The sequence below is a fragment of the Bubalus bubalis genome, chromosome 15 (assembly GCF_019923935.1).
Source record: "Bubalus bubalis isolate 160015118507 breed Murrah chromosome 15, NDDB_SH_1, whole genome shotgun sequence".
In the NCBI taxonomy this organism is placed as follows: domain Eukaryota; kingdom Metazoa; phylum Chordata; class Mammalia; order Artiodactyla; family Bovidae; genus Bubalus; species Bubalus bubalis.
Genome location: NC_059171.1, coordinates 77,475,085 through 77,497,665, shown reverse-complemented (window position 1 = coordinate 77,497,665; position 22,581 = coordinate 77,475,085). Strand labels below are relative to the sequence as shown.

Here is a 22,581-nt window from a genome sequence, read left to right as displayed (position 1 = left end):
CAAGAATACTGGAAGGGGTTGCCATTTCCTTCTCCAGGGGATCTTCCCAACCCAGGGATCGAACCCAGGTCTCCTGCACTGCAGAATCTTTACCGACTGAGTTACCAGCAAAGCCCTGCCTGCTCTCCGAGCACCTGTTAACATGACTCTCTGCACAGTAATCTGGGTATTCAACCCTCCCTACCCTTGAGCACCCATCCCCCATCACAGGGGGAGGAAACCCAGTTGCAGACCAGGTACATTCCTGTTAACAGGTGTGTGAGGTACACATGACAGTGGCCTGAGAAAATCCGCATCTTGGAACTCTTTCCATTTCTTGTCTTTACAAAAGCGAGCGGGACAAGGCCATGGACTGGGCTCTAATTAGAATACAAATGGAAACACCTGAGACTGCAGAGGGTTAGGACAGATCAGAAGGAAGCCCAGCAGGGAAACCACTGGGTGATTGGAGTGTGTTAGAGGTGAACCACTGGTCTTTTACTTCTGAAATTACATAGCAACACACGTTATTGGCTAATAAAGTGTTATCAAGTGCTGGCCTTTCTGGGCTCATTCTAATAGGTAGGTGACAAGGGTTTATAATTAAGTCATTAAGCCCACTCAGTGTTGATGGGAGGATGCTCATGGCTAAATTACATCAGCAGCCCTTGTTCATTTTCAGGAATTCAAGGGTATTGTGTTTTTCCTGTATTCTTTGATTTGGTCGCTCTCCTTCTGCAGGGATGGATTTCTGCCAGGCCACAATCTCTGCTTTGCAACTTGAATTTTCTTGCAGACTAAGATTGGAGTGAAGTGTCCTGGGAACTGAGCTACTCTCAACCTAGGGAACCTTCCAAAAGCCATCCCTCTTCATCCCCGCCCTCATTAATAACTAATTTATTGATGGACTCGGTGCATATTTGTTTGGATATAACACTCAAGCCCTGCTGTTCCATCATGCTAGGACTTCAGTTCTTTTTCTGCAAAACAGAAGTGGGTGCCGTGTTGGGATTTTGTGATGGAGTAACATAAGTGTGATGAGAGAAAAAAGAAGTTGGAAAATATTGCATTAAACATTGCAGACCATTCCTTACTGTTGGTGTACCATGATCAGTGACTGGCGTTATGTCTAGCATTGCCTGTGGGGTCGTGTAGTTACATAGTTAATGAGTAAATGAGCTCAGAAATGAAAGAATGAAAAGAAACACACGATTTGGAGTCACCATGACATTTGCTGCTGAGGATGTGAGGGCAGGAGGAGAAGGGGCTGACGGAGGATGAGATGGTTGGATGCATCATCTCCTCAATGGACATGAGTCTGAGCAAACTCTGTGTGTGTGAGTTGCTCAGTCGTGTCTGACTCTTTGCAAACCCATGGACTGTAGCCCACCAGGCTCCTCTGTCCATGGGATTTTCTAAGCAAAATTACTGAACTGTGTTGCCATTTCCTTCTCCAGAGTATCTTCCCGACCCAGGGATCAAACCCAAGTCGCCTGCAATGAAGGCAGATTCTTTACCTTCTGAGCTACGAGGGAAGCCCTGACTGGGAAATAGTGAAGGATAGGGAAGCCTGGCGAGCTGCAGAGTTGGAAACACTTAGTCACTGAACAACAACAACCACAGTGTAACATAACCCTATGATCCTGAGCTCCCTCCAAAGGAAGTGAAGAACTCTCATCCTCAAGGTCAAGTGAGAATATCTTATTCTCTGGAGAAACAGTGACCATCTGGTTCAGGTGGCTTTTTTCTTCTGCCTGTTCTTTGAAACGGTTGGAAACAATAACGAAGCTTGGCTTCAGGATGACTTTCTGTCCTTCCTGTTCCTAGAAATGGCCAGCAAATAATCTAATGTAAAGAGTCATCATCCTTGTCATCTTCATAATACCAGGAAATCTGTTGGGTTTCGAGAATTTCACAGTTAAACACACACTTCTTTAATCCTCGTCTCATCTGGACCCGACGCTGATTGTGTCAAATAAGCAGGGCATGACTTTTGCCTCATTTAAGCTCCTGTTTACTGTCCTGCCCGAGGCCACACAGCGAGAAAGTAGCAGGGGTGAGTCTAGAACATCTCTGTTTGCTGTACTGAAGGAGAGCCTGTTCTAAGCCATAAAAAACTCAAGGTCATGACCTTGAGTTGTTCATAATCGGACTTGGCTTTTACAACTTCCCTGAACTCTAATATTCTGGAAAGTTGTCCCACGTGAATGTATCCTGGGTTACAAGAAATATTATGACAACTTCTTAGCATCTTTGTTTTCAAATAGCCTAGACCTCACCCAGACATCATCAGGCCTGGAGGGTTGGGAGGGTTTCCTCCAGAGTTTTGACTGCTTAGCACAGACCTGATTCTCTGGGGGGCTGCTGTGTGCAGGCAGAGTCATGGCCATCTGCTTGGAATGGGAGAGGGAACTCAGGCTACAAGCCAGTGCCCTTGAGAGCATCCTGGCTTGGACTCTGGGACAGAGGGTCTATGCCAGATCAGCAGCACCTGTGCTTCGTAATCTGTGCTCTCAGAGCCATGTGGGGCTGGAGGGAGATCTCTGCAGAGGGAAGGTGGTTGTTTGAGTTGTAGGCATTTAGAGGCACATAAATATGCAAAGTATTGATATCACTCATTTTTGGGGAAAAGAAATAGCAGAACCCAAAAGTGTTTTACTCTTGCTTTCTGGTTTGAAGTTCTAGATTGAACTATTTTCTTTGGACAGTGGGAGTCATTGGAAAGCTCCTCTCCTTCATCTTCCTGCTCACTTGTTTCTACTCGTCTCCCCTCCCTTCTGTTCCCTTCTCTTGATCCACCCACCTTCTTTCCATCAATCTTGTTTTCCCTCAAAGTTCTAACTCTCCTTGTATATCCTCATCCATGATATTGATCCTGACATGTAAAAAATAAGACACATATTTGGGAAGACTCTAAGCTACATCTTCTCATTGGACCAGTGGTCTGGTCACCAAATATGCAAAAAGCAGTCTAAAGATAATCTCTAGGTCTATCCATGTTGCTGCAAATGGCATCATTTCATTCTTTTTTACGGCTGAGTAATATTCCTTTGTGACTTCTCTGGTGGTTCAGAGGTAGAGAATCTGCCTGCAATGCAGGAGATGAGGGTTTGATCCCCGGCTCAGGGAGATTCCCTGGAGGAGGAAAAGGCAACCTAATCTAATATTGTTGGTGGGAAAATCCCATGGACAGAGGAACCTGGTAGGCCCAGTCCCTGGAGATGCAAAGAGTTGAACCTGACTGAACATGCATGAAATATTCCATTGTATATTTGTACCACGTCTTCTTTATCCATTCCTCTGTTGATGGCCATTTAGGTTGCTTCTGTGACATGGCAATAGTGAAATAAGTCAGAGAAAGACAAACATCATATAATATCATTTATATATAGAATCTAATTAAAATGAGGCAAATGCACTTATTTATAAAACATAAACACAAATTTTGAAAACAAACTTATGGTTAACAAAGGTGAAACATGGCTGGGAGGGATAAATTAGGAGCCTGGGATTAATATTCACTACTATATATAGAATGGATAACCAGTGAGACCTACTGTTATAGCACGAGGAACTCAATATTCTATGCTAATCTATATGGGAAAAGAATCTGAAAAAGATGAATATATGTATATGTATAACAGAATCACTTTACTGTACACCTGAAACTAACACAACATCGTAAATCAACTATATTCCAACAAAATTAAGAAAAAAGTGAGTCAGAATATTTGAAATAACACTTGGGATATGCCAAGACATGTTCTTTTCACTCATGTAAAAATATTAAAGCATAGAAAGAGGAAATGAGCATCATTTCAACAACAACAAAAAATAGTTGAAAGAGAAAAGTGACTTTCTACCCAGCAGCTAGGAAGGGGCAGCCTCCCAAAGTCTGAGCAAGGTCTTTCAGCACAGAGAGAGCGGGCACCACTTTCACCTCTGGGTGCCCAGTACCTGGTGCATGAGAGGGTGCAGAGCACCGGGTGTGAACGAGCACCCTCTGTCTGCCAAGGAAGGTTCCGTGAACTAGCAAGAGAGCCAATCATAAAATATTCAGGAAGTGGCCTTGCAGAAAGTCAGGAAGAGGGAGCCAGGATAATGAGCAAGGTGTCCAAGTGTGGGTTGTCATTGTCGAAGAAGGGAGAATCCTGGTGGGAACAAAGCTGGCAGGCACTGTTGCAGTGATGCCCACAAGCCCAGAGGGTGCCTTGTGATCAGTGAGCCTTCCTTGGCAAGGAGGCACTTGTTTATGCCCTAGTTACTAGTGATGAGAAAATGCCACAGGTCTCACAGGGCATCAGAAATGCCTCATCCTGGGCTTAATGGGGCATCTTGGGATGTGAGGGTCTCCTGTAAATACTGCTAAGTCCTGTTTGTCAATCTGCTGAAAAATCAGAGGAGCTCAGTCTCACGTATGTAGCCATTGGAAATGCATTCAACAGAAAAGTGCTATGACTTTTCTCGAAACACAATTGAAAAATCATCCTACTGTATTTTGCATGTCAGCCACGTGCCTGGTCTTCAGATCTTGATTTATTTTATCTTCTTTGGTCTACACTGATCACAGAAGGTCAGTGTGTGGAGATGCCCATTTTTCACATGGAAAGCCGCTCTTACAAGGAATGATGTCACTCGCCCAAAAAGGCAAGTGATTGAACTGTTTTGCTGGCTGTCCCTCCAGGTACTAGACTGCTCTGCGTTGCTCTGACCTTCAGAGTATTTACTCCATCCATCCTTGGGCATGATGTCAGTCTGACTTATAGATCAACCTGGCCTTGACAGTGATAGAGAAAGGTCTGGTGCAGCAAATAAAAACAGAAAGGCACTTGCACACAAGGATCATTTCTGTTTAAAAAACACATCAATTTGAATCCAACAGGTCTAAATAGGGCTGCATTGAGCCAGTAATTTTATTTCTGTCATGATGAAGTGCCAATCTGAGCGGCCGTGGAAACAACCTGGGATTTTACATTTCTTTTTTTCTCCCTCCTCTGAAGCAACAAGGCAGGTGTACAGCGTCACTGCGCATGGGGTGGCGGCAGCGACCTTTGTCCCTGTTTCTGAGGGACAGTTTGAGGCAGCTGGGGACGTTGCACAGGGCACTCAAGCTGTTTCCCTTTGCTGGTTGAGCTCATTTTTAAAAACATTTTCTTGCTTCCTTTGGCAGTCACATTAGTTGTTTCTCAAGAGCTTACCTTTTGCTAGGAAACGGGTGCATTTAAAAAGTAGATATTTATTCGTTTGGGGTTGCACTGAGTCTTTGTTGCTGCGCGGGCTTCAGTTGCGGCGAGCAGAGGCTGCTCTGCATTGCGGTGCGCCAGCCTCTCATTGTGGTTGCAGCAGGCTCAGTAATCGCGGCTCTTGGGCTCTACAGCGTGGGCTCAGTAGTTGTGGCACGCAGGCCCCATTGCTCCGTGGCATGTGGAATGCTCCCGGGCCAGGGGCCAAGCCCATGCCCCCTACATTGGCAGGCAGACTCCCACCCACTGTGCCACCAGGGAAGTCTGAAATGGGTGTATTTTGCTCATTCACTGGAGACTTCTCTTCCCGGATGTTATACAGATAGATCTGAGGATGGGTCCACACAGTACCTCCTCCTGTAGCAACTGACGGGACACCTGCCTCCTCCTCTTTGCACCTTGGTCTCTTCATCTGTGATGAGGACTTACCCTAGCAATTTTCTGTAAGGACTAAGGAAAGAAACACATTAAAAAAATATGTTGGAAGCTGTGAAATACCACTTGTTTGGCCATTATTATGAATGCATAATGATTACTTTATATAACTATTAATATTATTGATTTTAGAAGATTTCTATATTTTTCTAACTGTGCAGTTTAAGTGATTTGGAGGAATTCACCCATTTTTCTCTCCATACTAATCCTGATCAGTGGACACGGGAAGATCCTGAAATTCAACTTAACTCTGAGTCAGTGTTTAGGGATTAGGGTACATTTAGAACCCATTCTAGTATTCCTGCCTGGGGAATCCCATGAACAGAGTAGCCTGTGTAGGGTCATAGACAGAGGAGCCTGTATAGGGTCATGGACAGAGGAGCTTGTATAGGATCACCAAGAGTCGGACACAACTGAGCACGCACGCACAGAATGTATCAGAGGACATGAAGTTGAACAGGTTCCTTAATAAACTGGATATCTAGTATATTGAGAATTAACACATTTATCTAAAATGAAAGACAGATTATCCTTCATATCCTGTGTGGTATGAAAGCCACATTTTCAGGAGAGAGATTCTCTGGGCACTAGGGCATCTCTGGAGAAGGAAGGGCAATTTCTGTCTTTATCTCTGGGTTATTATCTCTCGGAGAGGGGGATTAAGGAAGACATTATGGAGGAAGGGGTGTGTAAGCAAGGGAAGAATTTCGCAGGTACTAATTTCTAGCCAGGGGCTTCCCTGGTGACTCAGATGGTAAAGAATTTGCCTGCAATGTGAGAGACCCAAGTTTGATCCCAGCATTGAGAAGATCCCCTGGAGAAGGGAATGGCAGCCCACTCCAGTATTCTTGCCTGGAGAATTCCATGGGCAGAGGAGCCTGGCGGGCTGCTGTCCATAGGGTTGCACAGAGTTGGACACAACTGAGCCAATAACACTTTCTCACTTTCACTGTCCAGCCAAGGAGCATTGCCCACGTGATGGCAAGTGATTTTGCTAAGATCTTATGACTTACAAAGGATTAAACAATGTTCTTTCTGACATTTGGTGACCATAAATCTTCCATGATGGAGTCGTATTCATCTGTAGACCTTGGTCTTTGGGAATTGAAATGCAGTTTGGGGCCATTGCTTTCCTTGAGCTGGACTGATAGCCCAAAAGGCTGAGAATCCAGGGCAGGAAGGGAGTTCATGGGCTTCTACCGGTTCTTGTTTTGCAGACAGCAGCAGCCCACACTCAGCCTGCGTCCACGACAGCACCGTGCGCAGCCGGGTCTTCCAGATCTTATACAGGAATGAGGAAGTGCCCATCAATGATGCCGTGATCTTCCGAGCTCATCTGCTCTTAGACGGTGAAAGGGTAAGTCCTGAGCCTACCACCAGCCACAAGTGCTGAGTCCTCCTGTGCCTTTTGTACCCATTGCTAGGAGCCTGCCAAGTCACTTCAGTTATGCTGACTCTTTGCAACCGTATGGACTGTAGCCTGCCAGGCTCCTCTGTCTATGAGATTCTCCAGGCAAGAATACTGGAGTGGGTTGCCATGCCCTCCTCCAGGGGAATCTTCCTGACCCAGGGATCAAACCCATGTCTCTTATGTTTCCTTTATTGGCAGGTGATTTATTTACCACTGTGCCACCTGGGAAGCCCCATTGCTAGGAGAATGGGGCTCAAAGAAGATGCTCTGGATTTGTTCTGAAATCTGACAGATCAGGACTTGGGATTTTAGAGCATTCCTACACTTCCTGATTTAGCCAGTTTTGTACTCATGCTTTTGTTCATTTACTTGCTTGTTTCATGTACCAAGTGAATCCTGTTGACTAACTTGCTGGGTCTCTGTCAGTGGGTCAATCAGCAAGTGTTTGCTGAGTACCTACTTTGTGAAGGGATGTGGGGCAGGCCCTCAGATGATGAGAAAGCCTGAAGAAGGCACCAGGAGTACTCCCTCAAAGGACGGATGCTTCATCAGAAAAAAGACATACAGACAGGCACTGGTAGCTGGAAAAGACTCTTAAGAGTCCCTTAGACTGCAAGGAGATCAAACTAGTCAATCCTAAGGGGAATCAACCCTGAATATTCATGGGAAGGACTGATGCTGAAGCTGAAAGTCCAATACTTTGGCCACCTAAAGTGAAGAGCTGACTTATTGGAAAAACCCCTGATGTTGGGAAAGACTGAAGGCAAAAGGAGAAGGGGGTGGGAGAGGATGAGATGGTTAGATAGCATCACTGACTCAATGGACATGAATTTGAGCAATCTCCAAGTGACAGCGAAGGACAGAGGAGACTAGCGTGCCGCGGTCCGTGGGTTGCAGAGTCAGACACGACTTTGCGACTGAACAGCAACTAGTAGCTGAGATGCACGTGCCACTGCATCTGCAGATGAGCACAGGGCACTGAGGATGGAGGGGAACTCTGCAGGAAGACACTGATGCCTTCACAAAGAAGCTGGCTTTGAGATGCCAGGACTAAGACTTCCTCAGACTAAGAGAAAGATGAAGGGCATCCCATACAGGGGAAACAGTATGAGTCAAAGCCCAGAGGCCTTGGAGCCAGGCATCCCTGGAGAGGGTGCCACTAGAACAGAGGCCCTGAGGTAGGGATGGGGAGGTGATGAGGAATCCTGCCGTTACTAAACCCCAAGGTACCCAACCATCATCACTGGTTGCTTTCCTTACGTTCTCCCCACACCTTGGTAAATCAACTTTGTTTAATGAACTGAATCCATCATCTGCTTCTTTCCTGGACTCTGGTGGGTACAGGCCATTTAGGAAAAGATAACTAGAGGTGGTTTTGGGGGCTCAGGGACTCCCGGTGAGGCTGCATGCCCAAGCTCAGCTTCCCTGAATTCTACTAAGAGAAGGTCACTTGACTTCTCATGGGCATTGTCCTTTGGCACATTGATCTCAGAGAGCTTCATGGGCAGAATGGTTATGATTGGAGGCTGGGTTTTGGACATGACTCAGGTCTCTCAGTCATTATTCCATCTGAATTCCATCAGACTCTCTTTCCTGCCCCTATGAGTTCAAATCTTTTCAAGGTTTGCACTCAACACTCAAGTTGAGATCACATGAGGTCTCCACAAGCCAAGTTCTGAGCATGAACGGGGCATGTTTGCCAGCACTTAGTCCTGTGTTCATTTTGTACAAGACGTTGTTCCTATGGAACATTGTGTTTTCTTCTGCATAGAAAATCACTTATCTTTACAAGCTAATAATTTATTATTGTGTTGGGGTTAATCTTTATGGCAGCAAACAGTGTTATCATTAATCATTGCATCTGGATGAGTGACAATTAGAGTTAATTAGATACGTTCATAAAAGCTATATCTCTGGAATGGATGTGTTAGCTCTAGGGAATGTCTGTTTGTGGTAGCCAAAGCATTGCGTATGGCCAGGAGGCCAGAGTTCATGGTCACACATGCACACAGTCCTGGGTGTGAGCAATAGGCGTATACAGTGCTGACATAGGCAGCAGACAATTTCACGTGCTACGGTAAGTGCAGAATGGCCTTTCTTCACACACTTTTATGTGCATTTTCTTGCATAGTTACACAAAAGCAGTGATCTGTGGAGTAAGCGTGGGCTTCCCCGCTGAGTGGGCACAGTGGTAAAGAATCTGCCTGCAGTACAGGAGCCACTGGAGACTCCGGTTCAACTTTTGGGTTGGGAAGATCCCCTGGAGGAGGACATGGCAACCCACTCCAGTATTCTTGCTTGCGGAATCCCAGAGACAGAGGAGCCTGGTGGGCTACAGTCCATGGGGTTGCAAAAGAATCAGACACGACTTAGCAACTTAGCATGTAGGCAAGGAGTAAGCATAATCATTTTACCCCCAATTTACAGATGAAAAACAAACTTAGGTTGATTGGCCCAAGGTCACACAGATGCTGAAAGACAGAGCAAGATCTGCACCCATGTAACTTGGCTTCCAAAGCTGCTTTCTTATCCCCTCAGCTGTGGTACAGCTCAGAAAAGAGGTTCATAAGGGAAGAGAAGATACAAGAATTACTATTATAAGTGGAGTTGAAATCAGTTACCTTAAACTGTACAACCCACAACACAGGTTAGACTGAGGGAGAAGACTGAAGAAGTGAGAAACCCTTGACTAAATTTGGACTTTGGACCCACTAACTAGTTAAGCCTTGGAAGTGACTTTCCTACACTGAGTCTCAATTTCTTCATTTGTAAGTGGGGGAAAATATGTCTTATTTCAGTTATTCCCACATTAAATAAGATAGTGTATGGCAGTGGTATGTGTCCTGTGCAGTGTCTGCTACATAGTAACTCTTCTGTAAATCCTGGCTAGGTTGTTGTTTCTACTACTGTATAAAACAGTAGAAAGTCACCCACCTGGGAGGTTGGGGTTAACAGATGTAAGCTACTATATATAGGATGGATAAATAACAAGGTCCTGATGTATAGCACAGAGAACTATTTCAATAAGCTATGATAAACTGTAATGAAAAAATGTAAAAAAATAATGTATACGTATACACATTCTTTTTTATAGTTTTTACTTATATTGTACTTACATATTCTTTACACATATATGTATGTACTCTAACATTCTTTTAAAATGTTTTTATGTTCTTTATATATTATGCGTATACACAAACACATATTATATATATATATATATACATACACACACATAACTGAATCACTTTGCTAAGTAGCAGAAATTAACACAACATTGTAAGTCAGCTCTTCTTCAATTAAACAAAAAAACACCCTTGAAAGGAAGCCATCTCTTTAACCAGAATAAGGCAGGGCAATGGAAGGGCAAGTTTGTGTGTGTGTGTGTGTGTGTGTGTGTGTGTATGTGCGCACGCATGCACATGTGAGTGTGTGTGTTTTGAGAGAGAGGCAGGTAATGAAGAAATGAGAGAAGTGAATGGTTCAAGAAACCAGTGACTGCCTTCTGGAGCATCTTGCAATTAAAGATGTATTGGGACCTCAGTGAAGTCATAGCCAGGCTCCATCTAGCGACAGCTGATCCTGCTCCTGAATTTCTCTCTTTGCTCCAAAGAGCCTTGCAGCAAGTTTAAAACTGGAGCCTACAGTGAATTTTTGTTCAGTAGGCAAATGCATGCTCGGAGGTGGTTAGGAGGGCTGGTTTTGCCAGTCTCACTCCCCAGGGGCTGGTGACAAGAGGCTGAGTTGCTTGGGTTTTGTGTATAAAGCGGGGTGCATGATTATGCAAAACAAAGCTGAAAGGAAGTTATTCATAGCTCTCGGATTCAGCAAAATGTGAACTTTGAAATGCTTAGATTTTTTTTTCACAAATTTTAAAACCCTGGGAAGCTAAAGATAAATTCCATCCATATGTCTCTGCCTGAGTTATGCTTAACCAGGAACATGCTTCCGAAAAGGCTTTTGGGTAGGAGACTTCCATCCCTGCAGAATGAGGGCATTCTTGTAAAGAAACAGAACCTAGAGGTGGGGGTGGAGAAGAAATGCATTTATTCATGAATGCTCTCCACATGGGGGGCATTGTTCCTGGAGCTGTGGACCCAGAACGGATTAAGCCTAGTCTGTCCCTTAATGATACCAGATTACAGGGGACACTAGGCAAGAAAGTGGCCAGAGGGGTTTAGCCACAGGCAGATGGAGTTTCTCAGTGAGTCCCCTAAGCCAAGTGGAGCTTCTGAATGCCAGCTCAGCGTGGCCAGATCTGGGGATTGTTTTTTCAGAAGCTGGAAACCTGCGATGGAAATGTGAAAACTGCCTGATTCCTAAGTGTTTTCTGCTTGTTCAAAACACAGTAAGAAATGTGATGAGGACTAAACAGAAGGTGTCCACAGCTAATATTGTTGTTGTTCAGTCGCTAAGTCATGTCTGACTCTTGGCAAACCCATGGACTGCAGCACACCAGGCTCCTCCGTCCTCCCCTATCTCCTGGAGTCTGCTTAAATTCATGTCCATTGAGAAGTTAATATTGGGTTGGCTAAAAAGTTCGTTTGGGTTTTTATGTACCATGTTATGAAATTCTTGGCCAACCTGATATTTGTCTTATGGGCTTATAACCCCAAAGTTATAAAGCTGAGACAATTTTATAGGAAGCATTGAATGCTAAGATAGAAAACAACAACGGGGTTTTGCAGTTCATGGAGGAGAATGGTCCCATCTGGCCTGAGGGTGAGGAGGAGACGACCCCTGTCCCAGGCGTGTGGTACTCACCTGGGTTTCCTGAATGGGGGTATTAATGAGATCTGGTTTTTAGCAAGTGACTCCTGGGGTCACCATCTTTTAGGTGTGTGTGAGAAGTTGGCAAGTAGAACAAATAGGTTCCCGTGCTAGTCAATGAATACAGTGTTTTAAAAGCTGAGAATGGAAACAGTCATGGGTAGGATGTGAAATGCTGAAGTGTCTGAAAGCATAAAATGCTACATGTAATGGATTGCAAGACAAAAATGCAGGGTCCGCTTTCTTGTGAAGCTGAGTTGCCTTGGGAAGTGACTTTATTTCCTCCTCCGAACCTGAAGGATAGTGCCAGCCCCTCGAAGGCTCCACAAGTAATGCCACCTCCATCATTTTCCCATCTCTAGCCAAGGGGGGTTTCCTCTGTGCAAATTCCCTGCTTTCACCTTTCCAAGGCAGGTGCGAGAGAACCCTCAGCTCTGCTTCTGAAGGTTCCAGATCAAATCTCTTTGGGAAATAAGTTTCTCAACCGTCCTGCAAGCTAGAAAACTGACTTAACATTTATTTTCCTGTAAACTGATTTTTCCCGAAATCTGACTACATAAATCCCTTCCATTTTCCATGTAATACGGATGCCCTGTGCCACCAGAATTCCATAGAACATGGAAATTCCACTTTACACATAAATGATATTTATTTTGCAATGAGCTTATTATTTTTTTTTTAACTTTGGGAAATTGACCACCTCAGTGTTTCCTCTCAACCAGATCTGATTCCTGCAATCCTTAAACGTTGTTTCTCTTCCAGGTGGAAGAAGCGGTGAGTGAAGTCGATTTCCAGCTCAAGGTGGATTTGCACTTTACGGACAGTGAACAACAGTGAGTGTCCTTCGAATCCTTCAAGCGTGATGGTACAATTCCCTCTGCTCAGCCCTTCTCCAGCTCTAGGGTGTCTTGATAGCCATGAACCTCAGAACCTCGCTTAGAAACCTGGTTCCTGATCAGCTGAAGAAACGTGGACAAGCAATATCTATGTGGTCATTTCAAGCTGCGTGCCTTTTAGGCAGCTTGCTCAGCAGCTGCAGACACAGACAACTCCTGACTTCCCAGCTTTATTCACTACCACCTTCTTATCTTCAGCACTCACCCCCCATACACTTGCAATGCAGTATTAATTAGGTCTTTAGATGATTGACCCTATAAGCCTACAAACCTCAAGGCCCCTTCTGCATCAGAGGAGATTCTGCCTGGATCCTCATCTTTACACTGAATTTTTGCTATTATGTTTCAACTCTCTGAAAATCCACTGATGTATAACCTATTGATTCAGTAAGGAAGCAACCCTCCTTTTTCTCATAACTGCTTCCTTTAAGCTTGTTCTGTGGCCTCTTCCTTCTACCCTAGGGGTGAAACAGTCATGTCACAACCTGTCCTTTCATGTCATAAATAGTTCTTTTTTCAGGTATGAAAAAGTCCAGTAGAATGCATTCCCAAAGCTCGATCATTGGGGAATGATCCCAGTGATCATTGGGATCGGCTCTGCCTCTTGGCTCCACTGCACCCCAGCTCTGAGATTTCTCAGGGTGGGAAACTCCCACTGTAGCAAAAGGGTTTGCTGCTGCTACTGCTGCTGCTAAGTAGCTTCAGTCGTGTCCAACTCTGTGCGACCCCATAGACGGCAGCCCACCAGGCTCCCCTGTCCCTGGGATTCTCCAGGCAAGAATACTGGAGTGGGTTGCCATGTCCTTCTCCAATGCATGAAGGTGAAAAGTGAAAGTGAAGTAGCTCAGTCCTGTCCGACTCTGAGCGACCCCATGGACTACAGCCTACTGGGCTCCTCTGTCCACGGGATTTTCCAGGCAGGAGTACTGGAGTGGGGTGCCATCGCCTTCTCTGAGCAAAAGGGTTTGTGGAGCCTCTTTTACAGCTTCCTGTCTCCTTCCGCCCGGGTTGTGTGGGCCTCTCAGGGTCAGGCACAGAGAGGAGGGAGGAGATTGCAGATGGTGCTGGGAGTCATGCTTCATGGGTTCAGTTGCAGGCAGGATGCTTCACAGGGTAGATGCTGGATCACTGCTTTCCTACTCTCGGGGTGTGCTTGTGACTCCTCTCCTCCAACCCCTGCAGTTCTTTGAAATAATGATACCTCTTATGGTTGGGTCGTTTACTCCTTGCCAGAAGCTCTTTTGGCAGATTTCTTCTCTGGGGACTGCACATCTGGCTCTTGGATAATGATCACAGCATTTTCATCCTCATCTCACGCTGGTGGGGACTCCCACCCCACTCTTCTTTGGCCTTCCCAGCTACCCTCAGCTTCTTTCCTGAGGACCTTTGCAGGATACGTCAGGCACCAGGACCTGTGTTCCTTCAATTCTAGGGGACACAAGGCATGCCCCCTTGAAGACTCCCCTGATTAGGCTTAAGGTGAAGATGGAGGTGCTTCTTTTCCATTGGTTTTATTAGCACAGTCTCAGTGCAGTCTGACCACTTTATGCAAATTAATCCTCGCTTCTGAACTCCACAACTTCTTCAGCAAATGCTTCACCTTCTCCAGTGGGGAACAGGAGATCAGGTGGCCAAGGGGCTGATGCTGGTGGAACGATTCCCAAACCCTTCAAATTTCAGAGTCCCTGTTAGAGCTTTGCTTCCTTTCTTAAGGACTGTCCCATCCCTGAGATGTGTCTGATTGTTAAGGGAGTTTTCATAACATGGGGCGTTGAATCAGAGGGACCATTTCTAAAATGTTAGAAACCTGACTATGTCTCTGCTTTGAGAATAGACACCTGCTGATGTGTATGTAGATGGTAATGCCTCATGGCTTGGCTGGCAGGAGGATCTGTCCATGGGCCTGTCACTGGATCTGTGCTCAGCATCACAGATTCCTCACACTTGTCTTTATCTGCACCCCAAGCCCTTCTGGCCACCTGCTTCTCTCATCACTTCTGCTTACCTTTTGGAGGGGCTGTGGATGCTTGAGAAATCTTATCTCCCTCACCCCATCCCCAGGACTTCTTGTTCTAACACCATGTGGAACTCAGAAGCCCCATATGAAGCTGGCCTTCTTTCTAAGCTATAAACTCAGAAGTGAAGTCCTTGTCCCTATTGTTCTCATGTTCCTTCTCAACTATCTAGGATTTCTATCATTCACTCATTTTATTAATTTCATTAGGACCCCCTGATCAATATTCTTATGCCTCTTCCTTCAGAGGTGTTCATCCATAGCTCCCTGGCACACATTTCCACTGGATCACAGAACCTTGTCATTGATCCTAAACTCAGCCTAGAAGTCTTCCCTTACCCAGCCTTCCAGGGTGGGAAATGATCAGGTATGGGAGATACAATAAACATGCTTTGTTACCATCAGAATAGTAGTTAACAGAGAGGCTACGTGCCAGGGACTGGCCCAAAGCAAATGTAACTCAGCAATGGGCTCTGAGCTCATTGAGTATGAGACACTGGGTGCGTTCCGGCACTTTTCTAAATCTCAGTAGTCTCGTTTAAAAGACAGACTTCATTACAGGTTCTGTACTTCACAGGTCTGTTATGAGGATTAAGAGAGGGGATATCTAAGCCGGGCCAAGTGTGTGGCCCAGGGAAGAGTATCGTCTTCCTCTCTGTGGCTTCCTAGATGCGTGTGGGGCAAGATTCCGTGTGTCACTTCCTCCCTATAGCACAAAGTACTTAATAACCATCAGAGCAGAGTGTTTCCTTGGAGTATAAGATTAGCTAAGAGGAACAGGAAGCCAGAGGCCGGGCAGGACTTGAAAATGCCATATTTTTTAATTTTCATAAATTGGGTTTAGGGATGACAAAGCATCTCTATTACATCCTGGGGGTAGACTTCAGGCTTTGAAACATGACCCAGGCAGTCAGCTTCTTTTGGAGCCATTTAGGCCTGGGCAGGATCAAAACGGAGGAGCATGCCAGGTGATGTCAGGGGCGTAAGGGCTCTGAATGTCCACCCTGCCTAGTGGTTCTCAGTGTGGGTGGGACGATTGTGTCCCCCAGGGGAATTTGGCCAAATCTGGAGACATTTTCTCATTATTAAATTTTTTTTTCACATTTTAATTTTTTGGCTGTGCCATACAGCGTGGATGCAAGACCTTAGTTCCCTGAGCAGGGATTGAACCCAAACCCATGTTCCCTGCATTGGGAGCTCAGAGTCTTAGCCACTGGATGGCCAGGAGGTCCCTCTGGGGACATTTTTGATTGTCACTCTGGGCAGGGGGTGGGTGCTCCTGGCTTCTAGTGGGTGGGGTCCAGGGATAGTCCTAAACATCCCATGATGCATAGGATTGCACCCCACTTGCCAGCAGAGCATTGTTCAGCTCCCAAGGGTCTGTATCACTGAGGCTGGGAAACCTGCTCTAGCCTGACCTCGGATTTGAAACTGCTGCTCTGCAAAGAGCCATGAGCACATGCTTGCACAGGGATGGGGGGCTCACTTCTCCCCGACGGATCCCAACCTGTCCTGGGCAGTCCTGCCTATCAGGACATTCCTCTTTACTTCAAGGGATAGGTCACCCCTGTGTGCCTTCCCTTAGTTGCTCTCAGGTTCAGTCCTTGAAGCTACACATGAAAGACCTCAGCTGGACACACACGACTCTTTACGCCATCTCTTCCCCTCCAGTTAAACACCAGGGCCCTTTCTCTGTGTTTTGTGTTTGTTTGATTTTTTGGGTTGGTTTTTAGTTCGTTTATAAGAACCTAAGCATTTTCTTTTCAATGCCATTCCGTTCATCCCTTGTTTTCTCCCACCTTGTAGTTCTGTTTTTGTTCTTTCACTCAGTCGTGTCTGACTCTTTGCAGCCCCATGGGCTGCAGCACACGAAGCTTCCCTGTCCTTCACTCTCTCCTGAAGTTTGCACAGACTCCTGTCCATTGAGTCAGTGATGCCATCCAACCATCTCACCCTCTGTCACCCCCCTTCTCCTCTTGCCCTCAATCTTTCCCAGCCTTAGGGTGGGAAAGATTGAAGGCAGTTCAGTCCTTTCCTATATTGAGACCCCCTCAAAAATAACTGAATTCTGTCTCCATCAGTTACAAAACACGAGAGAGAAGGTAGGGGGAATCCTGGATGAAACTGATCAGACTCGATTGCTCTTTGCAGGTCATTTATTCATTCAGTCACATATCCCTTTTGAGAAACAAATATCTGACTGATTTCTGCTGTGTGCCCAATTCTGTGTTTGGTGTTAGAGATTCAACAGTGAATTAGTCACAGTTCTTGCCTTTAAGAGGTAGGACTCTTGCAGAAAACACAGTGGTAGCAAGGAAGTGCTGTGCTGGGGGCCCATGGGGGAAACACAAGAGCACGCTGGGACATGGGAGTCCAGGAGGGCTTCACTGTTGAGCCTGGAAAAGCATCTGGGCATCTTTTCATCACTGCGAGGTGAGCTCGGCATCCGTGATAGCAGAGTGTGAGCCCAGCTCTGCCACATAGCAGCTGTGTGAGGTCCCGGAGGTTGCTTTCCATCTCTGAGCCTCTGTTGCTTCGTTTTTCCATCATGGCAAAAAAGTTTTTACCTAGCAGAGTTATTTGCAGGGAGGGATTAGATAAGCCAATGGGTGCACAGTGTTTGTGTGTGGGCAAGGTTGCCATGTGGACTCTCCTGGAAGCAGGGATGCGCCACCACCACTCACGTAAATCACTCGCCTCCCTTGCAGGCTGAGGGACATGGCCGGGGTCCCCGTGATCAGCAGCCGCGTGCTAGGCCTGCACTTCCACCCCCGGAGAGGCCTGCATCACCAGGTGCCCGTCATGTTCGACTATTTCCACCTGTCGGTGATCTCGGTGACCATCCACGCCGCCCTGGTGGCCCTGCAGCAGCCGCTGATCAGGTATGAGGTTACATGTCCTGTGGTTCTGGGGGCAGGGTGGCCGCTTTGGGTTCCTTGTTACGCTTGAGTCTCCGTTTGGCTGAGATGCTGAGAGCTGCCCAGGGGACATCAGCGCAGACCAGAGAAGCTCCCCCAGGCCGCAAATTTCAGCTCTGAGCCTCCCTGAGGGGCAGAGGAGAGGTGGACAGGGGGCTGGGGAGGACATGGATGGGGAACCTCAGAGGTAAACGGTTTCAACTTGCTGCCTTCAGCTGACCTGGCTTCTTTCTAACTGTGCCTTATTTGAAAAGTCACCTAACATCTCTGAGATACACGGTCTCCGTCTCTAAGCCAGGACACTTGTGGGGGCTGTCCACATAGGTTTTAGTGAGTCTCACATGAGGACAGTGCCCAGCATGCAGTTCTCTGGCCCCTCCTCCAGTGGCTGTTTGTTTAAGGGTAAGACCACCTGAGTGGTCCCATGCTTTCTCTTCAGGGAATTGTCCCAGCATCTCCATGGCCTCAAGGTGCACTGAGATTCTATGAATGCCATAATGGAGGAACTGACCTGCCAACAACGAACATGTCCTATCATATCTGGGCATCTTCATCCAAATGCCTGGCAGGACCAGAGGTGACATCAGCTCACTTCAAACCTCCCTCATGCATGAGGGTGCGGGTTACACACGTCAGCAGAGAGATATTTGGGGATAGAATCTTGTATTATGCAGTTTCTGGAAGGGAACTTTCCTGATGTCCCTTTTCAGGACACTTCTCAGTGCTAGGTGTTGAAATGCAGGTGGGGGAGACTCCAGTCCCTGCTTATGGCTGGGTAGGGGTCAGTGTCCTGATCCCCTGCTGGGGTCAGTGCATAGGAAATGAAATCTTGGCAGGGTGATGTGACCACGCTGTGCTTCCCCGGTCACCATGCCCATCTGCTTGCTGAGCTCCGTCCTGGGCTCTGCCTGCTAATGGGGCTATTTCAGCTCCTCTGCATAGAAAGTTTAACCTCCTAACAGAAATAATTCTTTGCAAGTTTGTCTGTAGCCGCCTTGCTAGAGAGTGGCGCAGATAGAAATTCACCAGCAGAGTTGAGGCTTCTCCAGGAATGGAGGGAAAAAATAGAGCTGCCTTCTGTTCTCTGGGTTCTGCAGGAAGGATTCCTATGAGTTCACTCACAGTGGTTGGGAACCCTTTAAGGTTATGGGAAATACCTGTCAAGTAGGGCAAGCTCCAGTTTTTCCAGAAAAGCAGTTTTAGCATCAGTTGTTAAATCCAGCCAGGAATAAGCAGGTGTGGAATGAAAATTTAACCTTCAAAGATTCTTCCCTGAAATAGACTCAGGTCTGTTTAACCCTCAGTGTTTAACCCTCAACTGGGTACAACTGGAGTTCACCTGAGGGACTCGGCAGCTCAAGGTCACACTGAAGTCAATGATGAGTTATTCTAGTGACTAACTTGCAGTCAGTCCTCTGAATGTGCCATGAGCATCACGGCTCATACACAAATTCCCCATTTCTACTGCAGTGTTCCATTTATCCATATTCTAGCTAAACTGTAGAGTTGCTTCAAATCTCGGTTCTAAACAATTCCAAGACATGATTCTATTAGAGTGGATTGTATTTGTGGTATTATCAACAATAGCTATATAAATAGAATAATGGTTATGTTAGATTTTATGATTTTGTGGTATTATGGACAAGAACTTCTAGCATTTATTGAATCACTGCTCTTTGCCAGACATTGTACTTGCACTTGGCTAAACTCATGGAATCCTCAGACAACGCCACTGTTAAGGTCCTGGTATCAACCTTTTTGACTTATGAGGATACAGGGAGGTTTAAAACTTTCCCCGTGGAGCTGGCAAATGCTGCTGCTGGAATTTAAACCCTGGTAGACCTCAGTGGGTAAAGAATCCACCTGCAGTTGCAGGAGATGCAGGAGACAGGGTTCAGTCCTTGGGTCAGGAAGATCCCCTGGAGGAGGGCATAGCAACCCACTCCAGTATTCTTGCCTGGAGAATTCTATGAACAGAAGAGCCTGGCGGGCTGCAGTCCATGGGATCACAAGAGTTGGACATGACTTAGCAACTAAACCACCACCAACTCACATGGGCTTTTCTGATCTCCCTTGATCCTAAAATGGATGGTTGCCATCTCTCTGTGCTCGTTGATCTTGTGATGACTTGCAGAGCTGAGCAGGGTCTGTATTTTTGTCTGTGGAACAGGTACAGAGTTTCTAACTAGCGTTGACACAGTGAAAATCTTTGACATTCACAATCCTATGAAATTTCTGTGTGGTCATGTCGTGGAGGTGGATATTGTTTTCCCTTCTCCCACAGAAGAACAGAGGTCCAGGAGGGGCCTGGGGGTTGAAGGACTTCACTCTGGGTTGTACCAATGACAGGAGTAGTTGTAGGATGCATACCACATCAGATGGAGCCTCCCCTTGTCTTTCTGATCAAGATCCCATGCTGCCTTCCCCTGTGGTTAAGTCACCTCTGCCTCCATGCATCTCATCAAGCAAGTTGTGGGCATTTATAGACATAGTGGAATGTGTGACATCCTTGGCCCCAAAGCTCATGTGCCAGTTACACCCACTTGTCCTGGCGGCATCCATAAATGTCCCACCCAAGCATCCCTCGGGGGTGAGCTATGTGTGTGTGCTCAGTCACTTCAGTTGTGTCCGACTTCATGTCATTCTGTGAACTGTAGCCCTCCAGGCTCCTCTGTCCATGGGGTTCTCCAGGCAAGAATATTGGAGTTGGACTGCCATGCCCTCCTCCAGGGGATTTTCCTGACCCAGGGATTGAACCCACATCTCTTGTGTCTCCTGCATTGACAGGCTGGTTCTTTACCTCTAGGACCACCTACTATCTCTTCTAAATGGCTTATCTCAGGCTCCCCAGCAACAGCCTCAAGGAGGCTGAATTAATGGCACCATCTTTTCCTTTACATCCTTTGACAAAAGTTAGACACATTTTCAATTCTTTCAATTCCCTTCTTTACAGTTTTACTCGCCCAGGAAGAGGCTCCTGGCTTGGGAAAGGCGGCCCAGACACAGGACCAGAGCAGTCTAGCCTTTCCCTGGAAAACCTGGTCTTCGGAGCTGGATACTGCAAGCCGACCTCCTCAGAGGTAACGTCTGCATGGGGGCAGTGGCCCCAAGACTACAGACCTCACTTGGCAGGCTGTGTCTGTTCTGTGAGACTTCTGTTCATTTCAGATGCCGCATATAGAGTTTCTCTGCTCCCTCCATCCTTCTCTCTTGTTGACCCATCCGTTCCTTCTTTGGTTGGCTGCTACATTTATCAAACATATTCCTAATGCCAGCCCCCAGGGTAGCGGCAGAGAGTAGGGTCTTCACATGGTACCCCTGTCATATGGCCCCTTGAAAAATATGGTTCCATGGAGGTCATGGGACATGTTGTAAGAGGCTTCCCCTCCTGGACCATGTGGAACCTCAAAAGCCCTTTGACCATAAGCTCATTTCAAAACCTGGCTCTATCCTTCATTTGCTCACTTCTCTGAGCCTCAGTTTTCCCACCTGTAGAGTGGGGTTGCTGATACTCAATAACTTCGCAGGTGAGTATGTGTGTTCGTTGCTGTAATAGGTAAAAAGTTCCATCCCTGCTCCAGACCCCTCAAGGCTTGACCGAAGGCTTTATCATGACCATATCATAGCCCAGCCTCTCCCTCTGTCCCATGCTGCTTCCCACTCCTGCATATGCTCTGCCTCTGAGACCTCCCCAGTAGACCCACCTGAAAATCTCCGACTTAGACTCTGTTTTCCAGGGAACATGGTTTGGAACATCAGGGCATATCAGGGGTTGTAGATCATTTCAATGCATCTTTGACGACACTTCTATCCCCAGACACGGGCCTTTGCTGGGACCACAGGAGCACAGGGTATGATGGTGATTGGGTGTCTGCCCTGAAGGAACTCCTGGGTGCCTGTCTGCACATCCTCGAATGCCCCTCTGAGAAGCGCTGTCTGATCTCCTAGCAAGAAATTCTCCCTCCCAAATGCTTTCTCTACAGTCAACTGTAGGCATCTCTGTCTTTCCTCCACTGGGCTCCAGACAACTGGGGACAGAGCCCAGTACCTTCAACTCCACATCCTTAGGGCCCAGCACCATGCCCGGCACATGTGGTTAACCCTCAGGAGATGTGTGTTGGATGGATGACTGATCCAAGTACCTGGTCATGTTCATATAGAACTCTGAGCAGTGAGAGAGCTGAGTCACAGAGGGGTTCCCTGCCTTATACGACGGCAGACAGTGAGCAGGGGGAGAGCAAGGCATCTCCGTGGACACCTGGATGCCAAGCGGGAACCTTTCAGAAGCCCTGGACCTGGTGTGGCTTGGGATGAGGAACAGTGTAGATCATCTCAGCCTGTCTGGTTCTGCTACATCTGGAGAGGCCAAGCATCACTGCAGTGATGAGGCAGAGAGAAGGCTATGCTTTCAAATATCTGCTCTGCTCAATACTTTGTGATGTGGCAGACTCTATTCACCCTGTAAAAATGCAGGCTCCTCCAGTCTAAAATGGGACAATACCTATATCTTAGAAAGGATTTTAGTACAGAAATAGGCTCACAGCGGGCGCAAGATACAGTATCTTTTTTTTCCCCTCCATTCTTTTCTTGGCTATTTTTGGGGATGTGTGTCAAAGAAGACATCTCTGTTTTTCACAAGAGTCAGATAAAATAGCTTATTGGTGGGTGCTCAGTGGTGAACTTGCTCACAGCTCAATGGGCTATTTTCAGGACCAGTTCCATTTGGGTCCCATCTGATTATGTGGGCTCAGAGCCCCGTGACCATCCTGTGCCTCCCCCCCCCAGCCCCCCGCAAGGCAAGGGCTGCCAAGTAAGGAATAAAATCCACTCCCCCGCCTCCCTCACGGGCTGTGCCTTCAAGTCCCCGAGAAGCCCAGTGCATTAGCAAATAACATCACAATCTGTGGAGATTGCA

At 46.7% G+C, this 22,581-nt stretch overlaps 1 protein-coding gene across 3 annotated transcripts in view; it reads left to right on the top strand.

Moving 5' to 3' along the window:
- Positions 1-22,581, top strand: part of FAM135B (family with sequence similarity 135 member B) — a 256,633-nt gene that overhangs the window by 163,775 nt on the left and 70,277 nt on the right. For all 3 annotated transcript variants that reach the window (XM_006053410.4, XM_044928866.2, XM_044928867.2), the window contains exons 4-7: positions 6,875-7,014; positions 12,601-12,671; positions 17,457-17,630; positions 20,620-20,746. In XM_006053410.4, coding sequence (XP_006053472.4) covers positions 6,875-7,014; positions 12,601-12,671; positions 17,457-17,630; positions 20,620-20,746 — 512 coding nt within the window. The remainder of the gene's footprint in view (positions 1-6,874; positions 7,015-12,600; positions 12,672-17,456; positions 17,631-20,619; positions 20,747-22,581) is intronic.